The following is a 24,147-nucleotide window of genomic DNA, read 5'->3' as shown; positions in this document are numbered from 1 at the left end:
TTATGACAGAAGTTGTAATCCAGCAAAATTTAGAGGGCCAGTAGCTCTCTCTCCCTTTCCTAAGTCTGACACACAGACATTAATCTTTTCCTGGTTGCAGTTTCTACTAGTTTATAGGGTGTTTTTAATGAACTCTTTATATTTTGATAACAAAGCTGTAAATGTGATTATGGCTGGAGCTCACCAAAAAGCTTCACCCAGTCTCACAAGTAGGCTGGGGTCTACTGAACCCTGAACCCCAGTTCCCTAAGTTCAAAAGAGATTCAGACTGTTTCTCAAGCAGGATCTCACTGTGCCACGTGGCAAGCAGCTTTTGAAACTGAAATGTTGCCTTGGTCACCTCTTCTACCATATGTTGGAAATTTCTAACATATGTGATTTTTGGATGGAGGTGGGGGGACTTCTGGGGGCACCAAAAACAACAGGCAACAGCAGGTATGCTTTAAAGAAAAGAAAAGAAATGCAGCAAAACAAAACAAAATGAGAAGGCTAACTATTTTACAGAAAAATAATGCAGAGCGAAGTTGGTTTTGTCTGTCAAGTCTGCTCTGAAAACTGAAAATGTTATGTGGGAAAACAGAGCTGTAATGAGCAATGGGTCTGTTTTCCATCTCCAAATTTAGAAAGATGCCTGATCATATACGTGCTTGCTCAGAAATAAGTTTTATTATCCCCAAAATAAATGTGTATAGGATTAACACCCAAACTATTTAAAACAGAGAGGAAGAATCTGTGGTCCTCCACATGTTGTCTGACTGCAACTCCATACCCTCCAACATTTCTCCAATAAAAATAGGGACGTCCCATTCCACAATGATAATTTCACTATTTATACCCCACACATCTGACTGGGTTGCCCCAGCCACTCTGGGCAGCTTCCAGCATATATACAGTGGTACCTCTGGTTAAGAACTTAATTCGTTCCGGAGGTTCATTCTTAACCTAAAACTGTTCTTAACCTGAAGCACCACTTCAGATAATGGGGCCTCCTGCTGCCGCCGGAGCACGATTTCTGTTCTCATCCTGAAGCAAAGTTCTTAACCCGAGGTACTATTTCTGGGTTAGCAGAGTTTGTAACTTGAAGCATTTGTAACCTGAAGCGTTTGTAACCCAAGGTACCACTGTAAAAGCATAATTAAACATTAAACATTTTCCAGGGACGTCCCTGGAAAATAGGGACACTTGGAGGGTCTTCAGCTCCTAACATCCATAAACATTGGCTGTGTTAGCTGCAATGATGGGAGTTGGAGTCCAACAACATCTGGAGGGACCAAAGTTCCCTATGCTTGAATTAATGCAATGCAATGCCAACCTTCATTTCTAATGTACTGTGTTTCCAATAAGTCCATTGATAATTTGTGCGTTGGCCTACTGGCACAGTGCCAGGGATACTCCCTATTCACTGAATCTTGCTAAATAATTTTGTTATTCTATTTCTCTACATATGTTTGCAATGGATATTCAGAGATACCAGGGGAGACAAAAGGCCCATGGACTGAATACATGTAAGCCAGCTTCTCCTCCTCCTCCTCCTTCTCCTCCTCCTCCTCCTCCTTCTTTTTGCAATGTACTGTTTTATAATTTTGTAATGTTGAAAACCACGTTTTGCAAGTACAGTCATACCTTGGAAGTCAAACAGAATCAGTTTCGGAAGTCTGTTTGACTTCCAAAACGTTTAAAAAAGCAAATCGCAGCATCTGATTGGTTTCAGGAAGCTCCTGCAGCCAATCAGAAGCCGCGGAAGCCCCATCGGACGTTCGCGTTCCAAAAGAATGTTCGAAAACCGGAACAATCACTTCCAGGTTTGCGACCTTCGGGAGCCAAAACGTCTGAATTCCAGGGCGTTTGGGATCCAAGGTATGACTACGAAGCTTAAAGAACCCATTTCTTGTGATGAAGAAGATTTATTTCTCCAGAAAGATCAGATCAGAGATCTTCCATTGGCACTATGTCTACCAGGGAGATGTCTCCCCTCTCTCTTTCTTTCTCCCTGGCATTAATGAAGGCTTTTCTTTCTGGTAGGGAGGGGAGGAGATATAGTGTTATTCTTTTGGTGGGAAGATATGGATGGTAGAGCTGGTAGGCGAGGTTCAGAAGAAAGAACACATTGTGGTCTTGGAGAGGGAAATTGAGGGAGGGAGAGGAGCAATGTTATGGTCCTGGGGGTGGAACTGAGGCAGGGAGAAGGGGGTGACAAGCAGAGCGAGTGAGGGGGTCACCCCGTAGTATTATATATATATATATATATATTGAGGGAGGGAGAGGAGCAATGTTATGCAAATATATATATATATATATATATCTTCCACTAGGACTGGGGTGAACATCCTGTAGCCCTCAGCTTAATTTTGGGAAGGTTGGGGGAGTAGGGAGGAAGAAGATGCTTTGGCCAGAGCGGTGAAATTCAGGTGTAGGGGATAAGGTTCTCCAAGACTCTCTATTTGGTCGCTGGGCCTCTCCTTAGACTAGCACTTGCAAGTGATCGGCTCAGATCTTTGGCAAGAGCCATCTGTTGCTCCCCAAGCAGCCCAGTGGGTTGGAAGAATGGAGGGGGAGTGAGGAGGACTGTGAAGGGCCTCATCCATGGCTCTGCTGGGCCTTCTTCACTAGATTTGTTTTGTTATTCACTCCTTAAGGTAAAGGTACCCCCGACCCTTAGGTCCAGTCGCCAACGACTCTGGGGTTGTGGAGCTCATCTCACTCTATAGGCTGAGGGAGCTGACGTTTGTCCACAGACAGATTCTGGGTCATGTGGCCAGCATGACTAAGCCACTTCTGTTTTTTTTTTTTGAACATACTTTTTATTAATTTTACAAAATACAAAAAAGCAAAAAAAAAAGGTACATACTTAAACCCCTTTTCCACCTCCTTCCTACCCACCCACATGGGTCCTCCCCTGCCACAGAAGTATCCCATGTATGTGAACAGTCAGAGATGGTCCATTTTATGCTTGGGTTTCTGTCCTCCCCCCCCTCCCCTGACCCCAAAGCCCCCCCCCTGCCACCAGGGAGCTCCAGCAAACCAGGGCAGTACGCAGGAGGACATCCATCCAACCATCTATTGTCATACCAAAAAAAAAAAAAAAAAGAGAGAGAAAAATAGAAATAGGAAAAAAGGGGGGGAAAAAAAGAAAGGGCGAAAAAAGAAAAAAGAAAAAACAATACAAAACAAAAATTTTTTCTTGCATTCATAGTTGTAAAACCATATTTTGTGGGCTTCCCCTCCCCCCCTTCCCCGGTTTTCATCCCTTTTTTATCATCTGCAACAGTTTCTTACTTTATAAAAATACACCTTTGCATCTTATACAACTTATAAATCAATTGTTAACATTTTCATCTAATATTCAAATCACTGAGAAATCAAACTCCCATTTTCTCTTCCCGTGCCTAATTTTTTGTTTTTTCTCCCTCTATAAGCCTCCATATTTTCACATTTTCCAAAATCCATTCACTTTTAAAACTATAACTATTCTCAATTTAACCTTACATCCCCGATTGCCGGCTTCCCCCCCCAATCCAGCAAATTCCAAAATCAGCAGACCAGTTATAAACCTGTTAATCCATCCTTAATCACAACATCACTTTCCCTTCACCCCACCCCCTGTTTACAGTCTTTTGTCATCCAGGCCACCATACAGGACCCCTGAATTTCTTCTCTTCTCTGCATATTTTTTCCTTCTTCCCTGTGGGCGTTCTGGAGTTCCAATGATACCAATCGTGCCCCCCTCAAAAGCAGGGCACTCCATCCAACTTTTTGTAGAGTAGAGTCATCATTTTTTTCGTGGTGTGCTTCATTTTGTGTTGAATCATCACAATCCTCATCTTCTTCTTTTCCTTCCCCATCATTGTCATTCTCACATTCATCTTTTTCAGTGTCAAAAGCTTCATCTCCTAAAAAATCATATTCCGCCATCACCTCCTGGAATTTTTCCTGTAACTCTTGCCGTCGTGTCTCCTCTTGACATAACTCTATTCTTGTTTCCCACATTAAGGTCAAAACAGACCGCTGGAACTCAGGGGAACACTTTTTTGTTGACATATTTCAGTCCTGCCAAGGTCAAAACTTGTCACGTGGGGTGGAATATGATCACAGTTTATTTTTCGACTCCATTTTAACAAGCTGGCTGCATTCTTCAAGTCTTATTGACAATAAAGTTCGAACTCACATTTCACAAACACTTAAGCCAAAAAAGAAATTCCACAAAGTCCAGAAATACAAAGTGAAGTAAAATTTGACTTATAAATCCTGACAACTCACTGGGTTGTCTGGGCTGCCGGCTCCCGAGTGGAAAGGTTTTTTCTTAAGCTGTACCTCTTATTGCAGGGCGGTCATAAACCGCAGTCTCTCTCCCCTTTTCACCCTGCATCAAAGGGGAGATTCTCTTTGATGCCTTTGAGGGATCCTTTGAATTGTAAATCTTCTGTTTATGGCTTCGGGTTTCTATTTACTGTCTCTTTTGTTGCCGTGGGGGGGGGTGGCTTCCTCTTTTCTCCCCTCTCTCCCAGATCCAAATTGAATCCAAATCATGAGGTTACTTACAGTCTTTTCCAATCGTTTTATTTTCGGAAGAATCCAGCGCTCTCCGCCTTCGGCTTGAAGCTTCTCCCTGCTAGAATAACGTTGCCGCTCAAAATGGCCCCCGCGACTTCTACCCTCCTCGCTCCGGAGCTCTTATTAGAGCTAGCCGAAGAGTTGGGGAGTCCGGATTGGGTCTGTGCCGAGCAAATTGCCCTCGGGACGCCCTTCCCGAGGTTCTAAGGGGCGCAGCGTCGCTCTCGCTGCCCTCCCCACTCCTAGCAGAGACGGGCCGTCTCGGAGACGAGACGAAGCCCCGCCGATCGACGCTGGCGCTGAACCCGGAAGCCCTACCCTGACTAAGCCACTTCTGGCAAACAAGAGCAGCGTACGGAAACACCGTATTTACTCCTTAAAACCACGCTATTTGATAAAATCACATTGGTCCACTATACTCATATTTTTTGTTTCTGTTTCTTTATTTCTTTTTGCTTTGGATTCTGCCCTGGTGGCCACCACAAGCTGCTATTTTGGCAATGTCTGGAGCTTGCCTGGCACCTTTGGTACATATCTTTAGGCACCAGGCAAAAACAGTCCTCCTTTCCCTGGCCTTTGGCTGATTAAACCATCTGTGTTCGTGTGGCAGGAGGTTATTGTTTTTGTTTGGTATGGATTTTTGTATTATAAACTGCCCAATGATCTTTGGATGAAGGGCAGTACAGAAATTTCATAAATCATTTTCATCATCTGAAGAAAATAAAATGGCAGTAGCCAAGAGAGAGATAGGGAAGTGATAAGCCCCACCCTCAAGAGAATGAATAATGGGTTCAAATGTGGCAACAAATACAATCCCCATTTGTTACCCTTCACTCTTCATTTTGTAACAAATGAAAAGTGAAGCAAATTGACTCCTATCACATTCAGGTTTCTTTTTTTAAATTGTTATAAAATGGATGCCCACTCCGAGTTCTGCTAAAACCAGGATTTGGGATGTTTAATAATAATAATAATAATAATAATAATAATAATAATAATAATAATAATAGTTGTTTGGTTGTTTAGTCGTGTCCAACCCTTCATGACCCCTTCATGGATCAATGCCTTGTCGTGGTGAAGGGGCTTGAATAACTCAGAGAAGCTATGAGCTATGCCATGCAGGGCCACCCAAGATGGACAGGTCATAGTGGAGAGTTTTGACTAAACGTGATCCACCTGGAGAAGGAACTGGCAAGCCACTCCAGTATCCCTGCCAAGAAAACTCCATGGACAAAGTCAACAGGCAAATAATAATAATAATAATAATAATAATAATAATAAGCTGTCATAATAAAAGTTTGGGATGGAAGTGGGGTTAGCACAGTTTCAAAGGCTATCAATGTTCATTCCAAAGTTAGTGTGGCATAATGGTTGGACTAGGATCAAGGGAACCTGGGTTCAAATCCCCCCTCCTTGAAGCTCTCTGCTCGAACTTGGGTCTCATCACCCACACTCAGCCTAACTTACTTCACACGGCTGTTGTGCAGATAAGGGAGAGAGAACTTTATGTGCAATTACAAGCTCCTTGCATGAAGAGCGGGATATAAAGAAGCAAAAATAAATCAATAAAAGCAGGGTCACACTTAAAGGCTCTTCCTTAAACGGATGTTTGGCACAAATGGAAGGTTTCAATCAAATGAATCCAACGGCTGTGCGGACTGAAGCAACACAAGTGTTCTCAGCAAGAAATCCAATGTCATCAGAAGGTAGTGGCAATGACACATTAGCAATTTTAGCACAGCTTCACATTCTCTGATTTGTCTTTAATTCCAACCCCCACCCCCCAAGAAAACAAATGATCCCTCAGGTAGAGGGATCATTTGGAACATCAAAGACAACAAACAAGACATGGGCAAGATTCCTTCACCATGTTATTCACCAGGAGAATGTTTATTCTAATGAAGTCTTCCATCTTATGTGATGCTGCACTGGCCTGAGCCATTAATTCAGCGAGTGGATGGGAATAGGGATTTGCAATTTCTCTTTTTGTCATGAAATACTTGGATGAGAGGTGAATGTAATTTCAAAGAGGACCTAGAATGGAGCAATTCCCTGCAGGGAAAAGGGTCCATAAATCTGCTCACCACACTCACTGTGGTGAGGTTTCCTTGCTTTTCTGGTGAGTGGGATGTCAGGGTGGGAGAAGAATGCAGTTTGGCTTGCATTTTCACAAGAAGCTACCTGATTCACATAACACAAAGTAAAACACAGCCATCTTTCAAAATCTGTACATCTCTTCATTTGGCGGCGCAGTTGCGCGTCGAGGTCCCCAAGCCACCCTCAAATGAAACACAATTCACACAGAATTTTTGTTTAAGGTTTTTGGCATAATTTTTTGGCCCCCAACTTTATTGATTACAGAATGTGAGTGGTTGCTTAGGCATTGGTTTGCGAGTATCTGTTCCCACCTAGAGGTGGGAACAGAACTGACATCCACAAGCCTGTGAAAGTCAATAAGGGAAATCATCTTTTGGGAGAGAATAGAGCTGGGTGTCAGGCCCTCACCTCTCCCCAAATGCTCCCAGGGGCTCTTGTGTGGCCCTAGCCCTTTGACAGGGGTTCAGACAAGAGCATGGCGAGCCCCTGAATTCCTTTAATGCAGGGGTGACCAACTCCCAAGAGACTTCGAACAACTCACAGAGTTAAAAACTGGCAGTGATCTACCCCCTTTTAGGGGATTCAGGTCAAAGTTGTTGAGCTTTTTTTTAAGGGAGGAAAGCCCTGTTTTTTGGGGGGGGGGTCAGGTCAAAGTTTTTGAGCTTCTTTTAGGAAGGAGGAAGGCCCATTTTTAGGGGTTCAGGTCAAAGATGTTGAGCTTGTTTGACGGAGGAGGAAATCCCTGCTTTTGCGGTGCAAGCCAAAAAATGTAGAGCTTCTCTTAGGGGAGCCAAAGTTGTTGAGCTTCTTTGGGGGGAACCAGTGATCTACCGGTGATCTACCACAGATGTCCAGTGATCTACTGGTAGATCACAATCTACCTGTTGGACGTGCCTGCTTTAATGGAATACCCTTGCAGCAGCAGCATTGGAGTGGCAGGCACAACCAACTATACCCCCTCCACCTACCAAATTTAAGCAATGCCTAATCACAACCTTACAAGTTGTGACGATTTTGCTAAGCAGTAGGGGAAAAAAACAAATGGCACCAGCCAATCAGCCAAATGGAAAAATTTCTACCAGGCCCCTGCCTCAAAGCAGATGACCCCATGACAAGCATAGCAAGGTCAATGTGAACAGCTCTAAATATACGGAAGGTGGGCAGGTGATCCGATGTGTACAGTGAAAAGAGGCAGTTCAACGCTGCACCCAGGGAATAAATAGCCCCTTGGCTGTCAATCATAAATTGCAACATCAAATTCTCCCCAATGACCAAGAGGTGCCCAATAAGATTCGTGGCCATCCAAACTAACCCGCCCAGCAACAGTGGGATGTCTTGTTTGCCCCCACCGCAACACGTGCTCTCCATGAAGAAGAACACACTTTCTCCAACAAACAATGTGCAAATGTGCAAAAAATGCAGATATTAGAGAAAGACATGTATAAAAATGCATTATATTTGGGGAATTGCTTCCAAAAATATTGCATATTAGTAAAAAAAAAAAAGCATGCAAAAATGTGTTCATTAGGAGAAATTTGCACAAAATTTCCTTTCTCTGTTACAAAGCCAAATAAATCACTAATTGCTGCTGAAGTGTTGAGAACTGAATTTAAGATTGGAAATGGTACTTTTAATGCACACCAACCAACATTTCATTTTGTGAGATCCATCTTTAAGCACCCTTTTTTGGCTCAATCCTCTGGGGAAGGAACTTCACTTACCTCCCATTTGCCCTGGAGCTTTTTCTTTTTCAGGCGGACGTTCCAGTGCTCAGAATTCGCTTCTGCACAGTGTGGTATTGTCAAGGCAAATGGGGTGGAGACGGTCACTTCCGGAGGGCCGCAAGTTACTTGTGGTCCGAGGAGGACTTCGCTGCCTTCCGGTTGCAAGCTTTGCATTGGAGAGAGAGAGAAATGTTACAAAGGAAATCAAAACACAAGCCTTTCTTCCAAGAGCAAAAGCAGAACATTTGTTCATCTCCTTTATTGCTTTGATGACATTTATACTTGTTTAATGTTAACAACTAAATGTTTAAAATATCTTCTGAGAAAATCACAGGGAGAAAAACAATGGAAGGGGGGGCGGGGGGCGGGAATGAACTGTATTCATTTGCAATTTTAATACAAGTTAGAAATCCACCAGGACCTGCTACTTCACTCAATAGTGCCCTTAGGTAATTTTAGATTCTGGACATAATGGTCTAACAGGGGCCTGCCTTTATTAGGTAATGTATATTTCATTTGCTTCACTATGTGGCTAGCCAGCACTGCTGCATTTTGTGTTGTTAGTGGTGGGGTCCTTCTTGCACATTCTGCTGAATGGGATCCAGGAAATCTGCCCCAAGCTGATGACACCCGAGTTTTTACTTGTCAGCTCGACATTGTTTCCCTGTATCATATCTCAAATGCTTCCCTTGCTATCAGTGGAAATCAAGATTGCCTTTTCTGTCATGCTAGCTGCCCCCTTATTTTTGATTCACAGAATGCTACGAACAATATTTTATAGCTGTGGAGGGAAAAAAAACTAATTATGGCTTTCGGGTGTATCCTAACATCAATATTCCCAGCCAATTTTGCTTCAAAGCCAAAAACCAAAACATTTCTGATCTGCTCCTGAACAAACTTAATTGCGTAACTGAGAAAACACTAATATGAAATTACAAAATGTTCAATAAGAACACTCATTCTGTCTTTTCGGTCTGAATTTATCATCATTCTACACAAACTCATTTCCCCCTTGCATGCTGTTGTATATATCCTCAAAGTTGCAGGAATACACACACAACAAACAAACAATTTTGCGTGCCGAGGCACCAAGAGGACCCCCCAATAACTCACACAGACACCATAATTTTTGTTAAAGTTTTTGGCATTAAAATTTGGCCACAACTTTTTTATTAAAATACAATCAATTAAATGTGAGTGGTTGCTTAGTCATTGGTTCCCCAGCCATCTGTCTCCCGCCTGGGACAGATCTGACTCCCTCTAGCCTAGTAGGGGAGTCAGTAAGTAAGCACCCCCTGAGAGAGGACGGGGCAGGGAACCACAAGCCCTTCTTTGTCCTCTCCCCAGATGCTTCCCGCGGCTCATGCGTGGTCCTGACCCCTAGCGGGGATAAACAGACAAACATGTGGAGCCCGGGATTCCTTTAACGGAATACTTCTATATGGCAGCAGCAATCACACGAGGGTCAGGCCCAGCCAAAATCCGTACCCCTCTACCAATTATTTGAACCAATGACTAACCGCAACCTTACAAGTTGTGACTAGTTGCAGTATGGTAAGCAAAAACCACCTGACACCAGCCAATCAGTCAAGTGGAAAAATTCCTACCAGGCCCCTGAATACAGGCGACCCCTAGACAGGCACTGCAAGGTCAAGCAAAGGGGCCTAATAAAGTGGAGGGTGGGCGGGAGATTCGAAGCGAGCAGCAAAGAGGTAGCACAAACTGCTCCTTCGGCTTAAACATAGCAAGGGCTGTCAATCAACAAATTGCAACAAGCAAAAAACCCCAGCAACAATAAAACCACCAATCAAAGCCAAATATCAGACCCACCCCCAAGGCCCTGGGTCGTCTTGTTAGCCCTGCCGCAACCCATGCTCTCTCCTATGGAGAGAACCTGCTTTATCAATAGCATCTTTCTTGGGATCTCCTCACTCATATATTGCAGGCTTGCCTTGATCCAAGCCAGATCTGGTTTAATGTTTCAGAGAGCCAGTCTGCAGACCTGGAAGTATGAGGACTGAATATAATACTTTGGAGGAGGTGCTCTATGCATGCTCAGAGGAACTTGCATCTACTCTCAGCTCCAGCCCAGCAGCCACTGAATGCAACAAGAAAAAACAAAAACAAAGCCAGCCTCAGGTAATGACATGCTAGCAGAAATTAAAGCACTAGGTTCTGTAATGAAATGCTAAGGTTTATTCCAAGCAAGTGTTTGCTCCAGATGATCACAAATCTAGAGGGAGTGGGGTGGGGTGGGTGTTATGCCAGGCAATGGCCAATGCCTAGTCTGCTCACTTCACAATGCGTCACGAACCCATAATGAGCACTTGTCCCTTCCCACATGGAGCTACAGTGAAGGGATGCTGTCAGAATCACAAGGACCAAATGAGCAGGGTCTGACAACCTGCTCTCATTCCAAAACAACTGCATGAAATCTGGAGCCAGGCTGCTCTAACATGCCAGCCTGACAAGAAACAGAGGTGCAGGAGGAAGAGGCAGGAATAATGGCGGGGATCCTGCAGAAAACACGGGGGGCAACCAGGGCTCCTAAGAATGAGCTGTGACTGTTGTAAAATATGAGGTTTTTTGGTTTTGGTTAAAAATATGCTAAAACAAACACAGTCCAGAGTTATCAAGAGTTCAAAGTGAGCTTCAGTGGTGTGTGAAATATCAGGCGGCATGCTCAATCTGTACAGCATCAGACTGGGTGGTGAGTTCAAGCCCCATGTTGGGCAAAAGATTCCTACATTGCAGGGGTTGGACTAGATGACCCTCACAGTCCCTTCCAACTCTCTGATTCTATGCTCACATAAACCTATCCATTCTTAAGGAAATCATCCCTGAGTGCTCACTGGAAGGACAGATCGTGAAGCTGAGGCTCCAATACTTTGGCCACCTCATGAGAAGAGAAGACTCCTTGGAAAAGACCCGGATGTTGGGAAAGATTGAGGGCACAAGGAGAAGGAGACGACAGAGGACGAGATGGCTGGACAGTGTTCTCGAAGCGACTAACATGAGTTTGACCAAGCTGCAGGAGGCAGTGGAAGACAGGAGTGCCTGGCGTGTTCTGGTCATGAAGAGTCGGACATGACTAAACGACAACAAATGCGCACATATTTCCGTGCATGTGCTTTAAAGGAACGACAATATCCACCATCCAACACTAACATATTTAACCTGGAGAAGAAGATGTGGAGTAACATGCAGAAATCTTAAAGAACAGCCAGGACTCAGTTATACAGCTACAAATTAAACATTTTAAATGTGTTGTATATAGGGACTCAGGTGGCGCTGTGGTCTAAACCACAGAGCCTAGGGCTTGCCAATCAGAAGGTCAGCGGTTCGAATCCCTGCGATGGGGTGAGCTCCCGTTGCTCGGTCCCAGCTCCTGCCAACCTAGCAGTTCAAAAGCACGTCAAAGTGCAAGTAGATAAATAGGTACCGCTCCAGCGGGAAGGTAAATGGTGTTTCTGTGTGCTGCTCTGGTTCGCCAGAAGCGGCTTAGTCATGTTGCCGGCATGACCCGGAAGCTGTCTGCAGACAAACGCCGGCTCCCTTGGCCTATAGAGTGACATGAGCGCCACAACCCCAGAGTCGTCTGCGATTGGACCTAACGGTTACGGGTACCTTTACCTTTAAAATGCAATATAGATACGTGGCACTAGATGGCAACAACGAGCTATGCAAAATTCAATGTATTTTCAAAACTTTTTTTTTAAAAAAACATTTTACAGCATTTTTTAATGTGTGTATAGATTGCACTCCAGTCTAGCAATACAGTCGTACCTCGGGTTGCGAACACCTCGGGTTACGAACAACTCGGGTTACGAACTGCGCAAACCCGGAAGTATTTTCGCCGCGTGCGCGTGCGCAGAAGCGCCGTGTGCATTTGCGCATGCGCAAAGCGCGAAAATAGCAAAAATAGCGCTTTGCGCATGCGCAAAATGGCGTTTTCGGGTTGCGAACTGCGCCCCGGAACGGATCGCGTTCGTAACCCGAGGTACCACTGTACACACTAGCAACCTTTTTTAAACCAGGCTTTCCCAAAGGCAGAAACAGAAACAATCATAAAGCAGAGCCAGTTACCAGTAAATAGGGAGTGTCCTTGATAAAATGGGGGAAGGTGAGACATATGCTTTGGGTTACATGGATGACTGTTTGTGACAAAGTCTGCCATCACAATGTAAACAGCATAAAATTAATTCAGAGCCGTTGCTAGGAAGGCTGTTGAATCTGAAGCTCTTGAAGCTGTCTTGTTTTTCTGCCTTGCAATCACAAACACATCCATAACCTCTTGGCCTTTTGTGGGAAGAACAGATTTTCAAGTGCTTGCAGAACTGAGCTGTAAACGAGCTGCAAAGCCAGGGACACGTTAAACCCTGCATTTCTTGTGGCAAGATTTGATGTCGTTTCCAGTGACGCCCTGGGCACTGTGGATAAATTCATGGAGGCAATTCCCACAGGCATCTGGTTGGCCACTGTGAGAACAGGATGCTTGACTAGATGGGCCATTGGCCTGATCCAGCAGGCTCTTCTAATGTTCTGCTGCGGTAAATTCTCATGAAAGCACTGGGGAGTCTGCTTGAGGTCCTGGCTCATCCACGCACACAACCCCGGTTCATTACATTTGACTAGGGCCCAGTTTATGTTTGCTGCCTGCTGCAGAAAACAGCCAATAGCAGTGTTGTTGCACTTCCCATTTGAGCTTGCTCGAGAATTTGCTTGCTCAACCCCTTGCTAGTGGGGACAAGGAAAAAGACCTGTTCCATACTGGTCCCTGGATTATGGAACCATCTCCCCCAAGTGCTATGCTAATGGAACCCAATTATGCTTGCCAGGGTGACGTCAAGGCAGGCTCTTCTCTGGTGGCACTGCCATAATGGAATGCACTCCCCAAGGAAAGGATAAAAACTGCAACCGTATTGGCATTTCCGTCATCTTTTGAAGACAAAGCTGTTTATGCCGGCATTCTCTTGATCTTTCCCATTTCAATGGGATTATTTTGCTAGCAGTATGTAAATTAATAAAGCTTTCTCCACGACCTGCAGCCCTGTTCATGCCTTTGGTTATGCTCTGATGGTGAATGCATGAGAGGGACAATGGGATTGTGTCTGCTAGCCATGCCCCCTGCATGCATTTGCATGTGCTGGTCACGCTGGCAAGTGACGCTGTGTTCGGTGTCAGTGTTACAGAGGCATACAGGTGCTTACACATAGGACTCCCTGAATGGCCAGGGTTCCCAACCACATGAAGTAAAGGGTGCACATGTAGGGCCTGTTGGTAAATTCACTTAAAAAACGCAGATTGAATCTAGAGAGAGAAGAAATCCTGATAATACTTTACTGAGGAACTTGGGGGGGGGGGACGGACACCAGTGTATAATTTGAGAAGAAAGAAACAGAGGCTTTTTTCTGTCTTAGTTCAGGCCCTGTAAAGGGCAGGGAGACATTCAACCAAACATACAGAAGCAAAATTCCATTAGAACTACACAGCCAATCAGCGCATGAGCTACGACACTCTGCCTGATTGATAAGCAACATCTCCACCCAGCCTTAGGCTAATTGATTTTAACACTAACAAAATTAACCCTTAAATTACAAAAGGGGGTGGGGAACTTGTGGATATTCTTGGACTCCAATTCCCATCAACCTCAGCTTACATGGCCTATGGTCAGGGATGGAAGGAGTCCAACAACATCTGGAGAGGTGCAGTCCAACAACATCTGGAGAGCCATATGTTCCATACCCCTAAGTTAGAAAAGCATCAGAAGCAAATAGGAGTCCCTCTCGAAGCCAGCAGACATAGGAAACTGCTTTCTGCCAGTTTATTTGTCCATCTAGTCTGGTATTATCTATTGTAGCAACTGCATATTTCCAGAGAACAAATTTCTACTCTACAGTACTTATCTCATTCACATCAGGCATGCAAAAAAGCAAAGCTGGCCTCCTGCATCAAAAACATGTTGCTGACAAACAAATGGAAAAGTTACTGTGTGAGCGCAGAGAGGGGGGAACTTGAGGCAATTCGTATCCCACTGCGAGAGCAAAATACAGATTAAGCTTTAAAATCCACTGCATTAGTCCCCTCCCAGGGACTATGATTCCAGAGTTTTAGTCATGCACTTGTAGTGATGATTCCCAATAGAAAATAATCTGACTTCTCATGCATTGAGATATAAGAAAGATGAAAACAACAGAGCAATGCAGAAGCAATAGAATATAGTTCCTGTGTGATTCTGCAAGCAATAGGGTTCCTGAGGCAGTGTCCTTGTGCAGCCACAACTGCAAAGAATAAGTGCTTCTGCAGTTATCTAGTTTTTTTGGTATATGCTGAGCATGGGGAAGCAGAATAGCAAAGCAGATATAGCACAAGAAACCTGTTTGCAGTTGGTTCCCCCCCCCCTTGCACTTTCCTGAAAACCAGCTGCAATTCTCTCTTCCTCACTGGGCAAACTGTTTCTTCCCAGACAACACTCAGACTGGAGAAGGGTGCCCTGGACTCAGTAAACATCTGTGATCAATGCTTTTTTAACAGGCAGCGTCGCTTAACAATCGGTAGCCACTGAGGAAGCATATTTTGCTATCATCTAAGTAAATGCCCAGCGAAAACATAGGAAGTTGCCTTATCAACTTAGGACTCTGCTACATTAGTGAAATAAATAAATAAATAACATTTTGAATGTGTTATAAACACGCAACACCAGATGGCGCTGGAGAGCAAAAGAAAAAATATATATGTGATTTTCCATAGTGTTTTTTTTCTTTTGTTATAACGATTTATTTTATAATTTATTTATAGCAGGTTCCCCCCCCCCCCGTGTGTACCCTGTTTCTCATATTTTAAGACATACCCATAAAATAAGCCATAGCAGGATTTTTAAGCATTCAAGGAATATAAGCCATACCCCGAAAATAAGACATAGTGATAGGCGCAGCAGCAATGCCGGCCGCGGCAGGAGGAGGAGGAAAAAAATAAGACATCCCTTGAAAATAAGCCATAGTGTGTTTTTTTGAGGAAAAAATAAATATAAGACATGTCTTATAATATGAGAAACACGGTAGATCCAACCTTAGACTGTATACTGTCTAACTGAGTATTGTCTACACCAGGGATGTCCAATAGGTTGATCAGGATCGACTGGTCGATCCCCGGGAGGTTCCAGTCGATCACTGTCGATCGCAGGCTCCTTTTCCTTTCCTTTTGCCTAAGAGCCCCTCCCCCTCTCCCCTCCCTGCATTGTCTCCTGATCTCTGGAATGGAAGACAGAGTTTTTGCTGTGAGGCAGATCGTTTTCACAGCGATCTTTTTGTGAGTGACCAATCCCCTACCCCCTTAAACCTTTCCATAACACCCCCCAAAATGGAACTTTCCTCCCTAAACCCCAATAAAATGGGGCATCTCCCCCTCTCTCAAAGAAGCTCAACAACTTTGACCTGGACCCCATTCAAACGGGGATAGATCACTTCCAGTTTTTAACCCTGTGAGTAGATCGCAGTCTCCTGGAAGTTGGCTATCCCTGGTCTACAGTGACCAGCAGCGTTCCAGGAATCTAGCCAGAGTTGTGTCCCAGCCCTATTAGGAGATTAGGAGATGTGGTAGATTGGACCAGGGGCCTTCTGCATGCAAAGCAGCTGCTCTACCAGTTTGCCACAGCCTTTCCAGGCAGAGGGCCTTCTCAGTGGTGGCGCCCGCCCTGTGGAACGCCCTCCCATCAGATGTCAAGGAAATAAACAGCTATCTGACTTTTAGAAGTCATCTGAAGGCGGCCCTATTTAGGGAAGTTTTTAGTGGTTTGAGTATTATCATGTTTTTAATATTCTGTTGGGAGCCTCCCAGAGCGGCTGGGGAAACCATAAATAATAATAAAATAATAATAATAATAATAATTATTATTATTATTATTTCCCCATCACCGCATCATTATTAATGTCCAGAAAACAACATCCCTTCAAGAGAGAGAGAGAGGGCTTGTGCATTGCGACAAATTGGTGGGGCAACCTGAAGCTGCTACCTTATTCCTGAGGAGAGATGGCTGAACTGGTCACAACAGGAAAACTGAATGAACTGCTGCATGGTTGCAGCAGAGATGACTCAGGATCCTTCCATTATGAATGCTCCACTGTTCCACAACACTGAATGCCCCACCACTGAGCTTCATAGCTGCCAAGTTATCCCTTTTTTAAAGGGATTTTCCATATGCTGAATAGGCTTCCTCGCGAGAAAAGGGAAAACTTGGCAGCTATGCTGAGCTTCACTGCATGACCCCGGGTGTTACTGTTATGAGAGAGGGAGAAAGATCTTGTTTCTCTCTGCTCTCCCCACACCATGCATTCATTTCCCCTCACGACGGAGCAGCTCCACAAATGATGTACACGCGTATTCATGGATGACAGCAAACAGCTTTAGCCTATTATAGCAAATATATTCTAATAATCATCCATGAAATGTTTTATAAAGCACAGTTCTGTTCGTTGCCAGCTACAGAACTGCATGACTGAATAAGCAAACAGCCCTCGGTCTTGCGGACTGGGATATTGACGGCTGGATTTCGGCTGCTTCAAAGCCGAGCAGTGGTCGTCAAACATCTCCTTTCAATGCGCCCTCATCGTTCAAAACTGGCGGCTCTGGTCGTCTGCAGAGATTATGATGAAACATGGAAAGGGGCTGTCTGCTACCATGCTTAGCTTCGGAGAAACAGGGGGTCAGGCTGTAAACACCACAGCTAAAGCCTATCCCTCTAACAAAGGGAGAGGGAAATAGGGTTGCCAGACTCAATAGAGGACAGGACTTCTGTGCCTTTAATTGCCCTGCTCTCTTTTGAGTCTGGAAACCTTAAAGAGAAACCAGCAGACCCTTTGTTTAATTTCCAAGCAAAGGGTCTGCTGGTTTCTCTTTAAGGTTTCCAGACTCAAAAGAGAGCAGGGCAATTAAAGGCACAGAAGTCCTGTCCTCTATTGAGTCTGGCAACCCTAGAGGGAAATTCAGGAGTGGGGCAGGCAGGCAGAACAGCCCACCCCCAGGCCATTATGTCTAGCTCTTCCCAAGCCACACATCCTCTGGAGCCACCCTGACCAACCCTGCTTTGCACACAGGGCCGTCTCTAGGCCCGGGTCCGGTGGTGCGGGGCACCAGGCCACCAGGGGCGCCGCTGCGCCTGTTGCGCCCGCTGAGAGGCGCGGTGGAGGCTGCCCCAGGCGCGCCGGATGCAGCCCTAGGCACGCCTCTCAGCTGTTCAGGCCGCTCTCCGGAGGCGCACGGGCCTGGGGCCGCCTCCATCGCACGCAGGGGCGTCACAACAGGGGGTGGCTAGGCTGGATGGCGCAGGGTGCCGGCTCTCCAGGCGGCAGCCGCGCTGCGCCTGACCGCCCGCCCGTCGCGCCGGGAAACGGGGCGGGGGCGCGTCGGAGGGATCTGTCGCGCCAGGGCACCAGGCATGCTTAAGACGGCCCTGTTTGCAACCTCCTTGACTGTAATTTCATGGCTGGAATGTGTCCTTTTACCCTGATGTTCCTTCTTGTTTGCCTGTGTGGAGGGTAGAAACGAGTTTACTGTTGTTGTTGTTTAGTCGTTTAGCCGTGTCCGACTCTTCGTGACCCCATGGACCATAGCATGCCAGGCACTCCTGTCTTGCACTGCCTCCCGCAGTTTGGTCAAACTCATGTTCGTAGCTTCGAGAACACTGTCCAACCATCTCGTCCTCTGGACAGTGTTCTCGAAGCTACGAACATGAGTTTACTGTAGAAAAGTAAAATTCACTCCCCCCCCAAAAAAGGCCACACACACAACTGTTTTGTTTTGACTTGATTGGCCCATTGAATTCCATATGTTTACTAATGGTCCATGATTGCTCTCTGTGTTGACTCTGCTCTTTAGAGCGAGTGCTGCCTGCAATTGTCCTGGTAGATATTAACCGTACATGTGAGGTGACCAATCATAGGTTTTTCTGGAGGGAGCTCTTTAATTGCTTTCAGAGAAAGCTTCTCCTCCCCCTGGTGAACATAACGTACAAATATATGGGAATTCTGGGAATTATTTAATGCCAAATGAGCTGAAATTGGCTAATTAGATGAACTCTCACACACAGCAAACAGCAAGCTCTCTCTCCCTCTCTAATAACCAGCATGGTGCAAGGACTGCAAATGCAATTCAGTCATTGTTTATTAAGTGAGGCAGGGAAGGAAAAACAACAACATTGTATAGTTGCAGGTATTTAACATTCCCCCGGAGTGAAGAGTAAACAAATCACAAACCAGATCTAATCCTTTTGACTCCATCAAAATCAGAAGCTTGCTTTGTTTTCTGAGAAACGGAGGCAGGCTGGAGGGGGACATTGGAAACGGCCTTAAACCGAGGCAGATCCATTGGTCCAATTAGCTCAGCCCTGCCTGTTTTGACTGGTAGTCTCAAAGGTTTCAGACACAGTGTCTGCCAACATTACCAGGGTTCCAACCTCCTGCATGCAAGTCAGATTCGCCACCACCGAGTCTACAAGGCCAACTGTGTAGCATATAATTAAAGAACAACAGAGAATCAGGCACAATGAGAGTGTTGGTGACAATGGCACTTGAATGCAGCTTGCAAATTAACTTCTGGTTTTGAACAATGTTCCATTTTGTACACGTGTAGCCACTGAATTAGTGTGGTGCGCTTTCCCTCAATGTACAGATTTTTGTGCATGTTTTTAGTTGGAGAACTTCATCACAAAATTCAGAGAAGTGTAAATCCTGAAAGATGGCTGTTTCAGTTTGCATATTGTTCTGGAAGTGCTAATTAGGTAGTTTCTCATTAAAATGCAAGCGGGATCAAATGTCTTCCCCACCCCTACAGCTTCAAGGTAGTCTCTCTCTCTCTCTCTCTCTCTCTCTCTCTCTCTGTGTGTGTGTGTGTGTGTGTGTGTGTGTGTGTGTTTCTGACTTCCATTTCTTTCGTTCTACAAATCTCTCCAGTAGCCTGTACTCTACAAACTGTCCTGGATGCTCATGTTTCCTGAAAATGCCATGATGCCCTTAGATGGGCTTCCTTAGCTGGAAGGTGGGGATACTGCCTGATAGCTCGTAATTCAGGTTTTTTAAAAGTGTTTTACTTATAAAGAAAACTGTGAGAAAACTGTTCTTAAGGAGGAAGGAAGGACTTCACTTAAAAACAAAATCCGTGACTGCACCAATTTCAGTTATTCTTCAGCTAGCCTCCCTGCTTTCCCAGAATTCAATTAAGGGAAGATGCCATAAAGTAATTCCTCCGATGTGGTTCCCCCCCCCCCGCCCCAATATAAGGGTGCACAGGCAGCCTGGGAGGTTGCAGAGTGCTGGATAAATGTTTATTGGAAATAAACACATACACGCACACACACACACACACACACCATACTAGCTACAGACACCTTGCAACAAGAAAGTAAGCTCAACCACACACAAACCAAATTTATAAATGCATTCTAAAGTGCCCCAGAAGCTGAAAAAAAGGTGAAATTGGAGGTCAGGTTTCTGCAACACCACCTTGTTAATAGTAACCATTTTGCCTGTAAATAATTCTCTATTCTTTATGCATCCCATTTCCCTCTGATCTCAGTCCTCTTCTTATTCAGCCCTCTGTTCCACCCTCAGAGTTTGCCACTTTAGGATTGCACTTTATACATTTTGTGGACTCTAGTCTGCAAAATCTATCATAATAAATGTGGACATCCTTAAGGTGTCACAAGTCTCTTCACGATTTGTGCTGCAACAGAATGCAGCCACTCCTCTACAAATCCATTTGGACACCCACCAGCACAAGAGACTATGCTTGAAAGGAAAACGAAATGACAATAACCATCATGTTTTGGAACTTGATGGGAACCCCCGAAAGGAACTGAAAGTGGGAGCAAAAAACAACAGGTTAGACAAAAAATATACTTATTATTCCAATGCATTTCAGACCTTGCTGGTCCCTTTTCAGGGAAATTCAGAGAAATAAAGAATAAAGAAGAAGGACCAGCAGGGGCTGATATGCATTGAAATAACAATTTCCGCCCTTCCCCTCCACTCAGGTGGGCGGGGTTTGCGGCACCAAGCAAGGCTTACCTGGGCGGGTGCCACCCACCTGCTTAAGTGGCGTCTGACACGCCCTCCGGCCAGGTAGGACAATGGACAGCTGGCCGGTGGGTAGGCCTCTTTTGTTCTTCCTTCTAGGATCACCCACCCTCCCTCCCTCAAATTAACAATTTCTTCCTTCCTTCCTAATAATTTCCGTCCTAGGTCAGCGATCATCAAGTTAACAATGCTTCTTCGCAGCTTAATATTTTGCGTTCCAGGTCAGCAGGCACTGCTGCAGTCATAAGATGGTTGCTGTATTCAGAACCGCGAATGAATTTTCCCTGCATTGGCAGGTTTCGCCTTCCCCGCAGCAAATCGTCACAACTTTGGCGGTTTTAGGCCTTGGCAATGTTTCCTTTTGTCTATCATCAGGTTGGGGGGGATGCAATCAGGCTCCTTTCCCAGGCGGTGGTGTTTGCAGGGGCCCGTTAAAAGGAAAAACCGGGAGTCCCGGGCCCTAGAGCGGCGGCATGTAGGTCAATCTCCTGGGATGAGGTTAGCGGAAGGGCATGCTGTGTAAGTATGCACTTTACAGTCCCCTCTCGCTTTACCTCATCCACCTGCATATCCTCAGCCAGGTGCACTGAGAGGGTTACCTGCCAAGGCCTATGCCAAGTTTCCAACTCCTGAAGTTCAATAAAGTTGTGGCCAATTTTAACCCATACTCTGGTCTCTTGTCTCATTATTTGGAGAAGGGGTAGGCACCCCAGACAGGATTTAGAGCGTGTGTCTGCAAATATCCCTTTTGTCTACCCCACTTCAGAGCTTGCATTTTCTTTGCTGCTTTGTTTTTCTACCTTTCTTAAACCTCACCTTCTTGCAGAGCTTATCAACCTCAGAGCATGTAAACAAACTCAAGGTCAGGTGCTAATCCAAGATAATGGTCTCATCTGAAGCACCTCTGCGACCTTAGGTAATGGCTTCAATATGCTCTGAAATGGGAAGCAAGCATTGCCTGGGAGTCAGCCACAGTGGCAAAGGCTTCACAGTTTCTTGGGCAATGATGACAGAGTGTGGACACTCGCTTGATAATTATTCTTTTTTTTATGCTGTGCTAAATCATTGTTGTTGTTGTTTTTGGACTAAAGCAGAAACACAACACTTCAATAAAATTCAAACCAAAGACAATGGTTGTTGCTGTTGGAAAGCCCTAAAGCATTAATCTTCTTACTCACAGCTTCTGATACTCAAATCATTCTCTTTTTCTACTTCCTTCGATCTCTCCCACCCTCCCTGCTGTCTGGCCACATGTTTTTGACCCTTTCTGCTTGAACCAGAACAAATTAGGGGCTTTAAAATCATGGATGAGAATAGTTGTTTGTGCAACTTGCCTGTCTTTCATTAGAGGTAGTTTCCATGTCCAAAGCACAACTTTAAAAATTCTACCCCCTCCAAAAATAAAATAAAATACAACCATACAAGATGTTATTTGTTTCTCAGTGTGCAGATTTGTTTCCAGGCTTAGCCTGGACAGCCACCCACCTCCCCAATACACTGGTTATGTATGCACTTATGTATCAAATTTATATTCATTTTTTTGCTCAAAGAAGCTTCAGTGCATCCTAAATGGAGTTTTCCTATCAAAACTTCTCAGCCACCCTGTGAAGTAGATCAGATGACCTGCCTGCAACCTTCCATTGGGTGTACAAGGATTTGAATGGGGACCCCAAGTCCATCAGTCCATTATATTATACTCTTCTGTCTTGTTACTGCTACTACCTTCTTTCAGTTCCCAGAATTATTCACTGATGAAGGAACAGCACTCAGAAGCTGCTTGGGTTACACCCATAGCCCATTAGGAGCCCTGGCACTGTAAACAAATGCCAGGATTGAGCGGGGTTAAACCACCTGTCACATTTTAAGTCCTGGTGCCATTTAAAGAGCAAATGGGCAGTGACATCTACTGCCCTTTCATTTCCACTGTCGCTTGAGCCAGAGTAAGAGGTGGGTGAAGAAGAGGAAGAACAAGTGAAAAATACTCATTTGTAGGTTCTTGATGGGAATGTTGGCCAATGGCAGGTCTCTGCTTATACCAGCCAAAGTCTGTTTTGGAGGCCTAATCCGGCCCCTGTGGCAGTTTATTTCTTGGGGCCAAATCCTAGAAAAAGCTCAACAAGTTCAATTCTAACAAAAGCTCAACTTTGTTCGGCCCTCACGCATGTTCACTTCATCAAATCTGGCCCTCTTAGAAAAAAGTTTGGGCACCCCAGCTTATACCAACCCTTGATGTTGTCCTTGTTTCCAACACTTAAACGGGAATGTTGGCTGGTCCAGTACAGCAATTCAGGTACTGCCCTGTCAACTCTCCCCTGCCTGCCTTCTCACTTGCATCCAGTCCAGGGGGCAGCAATAAGGTGTCAGCTTCCTCCCCTTAGTCTTAGTGCTGCCCTTGTTGAACTTAGCTGGAGAGAGGATGGGGGCCAAAGTAGAATTAGTTGGCTTTTCCTATCATTGACTTTGGCTCTGCCCACTGTTGGCTCTGCCCAACCAGTCCTTTGAGCACTCCTCTGGGCACTCCTCGCAACGTACGTGTGTGTGTGTGTGTGTGTGTGTGTGTGTGAGAGAGAGAGAGAGAGAGAGAGAGGGAGGGAGGGAGGGAGGGAGAGAGAGAGAGAGAGAGAAAGCCTACAACTGATTTGCTCCAGAGATAGAACTGCAGGCCGTAATCCTATCCATGTTAACGATCTCTACTGCAGGCTACTTAGAACAGTGAAAGAGATAACTGTTATAAAGCACAACGGAAATGCTTCACTATTTCCATGGCTCAATTTCCAGTTATTATGGCATTTTGAGCAACGACAGGAAAGTGAGCAGTAAGCCCATAAAGACTTAAATCTCTGGCTACGCGCTCGCAGCGTTTTTGCTTTGGCACCTTCACTAGAGTATAATTAACAGGAACGGATATTTATGATAAATCATCTTAATAGGACTCGCTATTTCTTCCAGAAGAACTGACAACATGAGAAGCAACGCCCACAAACAAAGGTTTAATTAGAGCGCACAAAAACTGCCTTGCAATACACAATCAGTCCAGTGCATCAGCCCTCTCTTTTCACTGAAAAAGGCTCACATTCTTCAGAGCTGTTAGCAAACACATACCATAGTTCTGTCTCTCTCCTGGTTAATCTTTAAAGATTGGTGCCCAGTGCCACATTGAAATACACCTTCTTCTTCTTTTGCATCTTGTATAAAGAAAATGTATGAATCCTATTCCGTTTGGATGAGCTGAATAAATTACAGTGGTACCTCGGGTTAAGAACTTAATTCATTCTGGAGGTCCATTCTTAATCTGAAACTGTTCTTAACATGAGGTACCACTTTAACTAATGGGGCCTCCCGCCACCGCCGCGCCACCGCCATGCGATTTCTGTTCTCATCCTGAAGCAAAGTTCTTAACACGAGGTACTATTTATGGGTTAGCGAAGTCTGTAACCTGAAGTGTCTGTAACATGAAGCATCTGTAGCCCGAGGTACCACTGTACTGCCAATGAAGCTTGGAGCACTGGAGGGCAAATCAAGCACTAAGTTTAAAATGGCTTTAGCTCTAAATGTTATGCTCAATGCTACATTTATTGTAAGGAGATGCTTGTGACCTAAGCCTTCCATTGTTCTTTTTATGATTATCACTACCCAGGCTTCCCCTGATGGATGATCCAGCTATGTTTATGTATTAAGCTGATTAACTGATGCATTATACGTTTTGC

The 24,147-nt window shown here is 44.9% G+C and overlaps 1 protein-coding gene across 2 annotated transcripts in view; it reads right to left on the bottom strand.

The window, feature by feature from the left end:
• Positions 1-24,147, bottom strand: part of UNC5D (unc-5 netrin receptor D) — a 401,974-nt gene that overhangs the window by 30,001 nt on the left and 347,826 nt on the right. For both annotated transcript variants that reach the window (XM_060268544.1, XM_035140077.2), the window contains one exon: positions 8,370-8,538. In XM_060268544.1, the coding sequence (XP_060124527.1) occupies positions 8,370-8,538 (169 nt within the window). The remainder of the gene's footprint in view (positions 1-8,369; positions 8,539-24,147) is intronic.

Source organism: Zootoca vivipara, chromosome 15 (assembly GCF_963506605.1).
Source record: "Zootoca vivipara chromosome 15, rZooViv1.1, whole genome shotgun sequence".
Lineage (NCBI taxonomy): Eukaryota > Metazoa > Chordata > Lepidosauria > Squamata > Lacertidae > Zootoca > Zootoca vivipara.
This window is presented reverse-complemented; position numbering and strand designations above follow the sequence as displayed.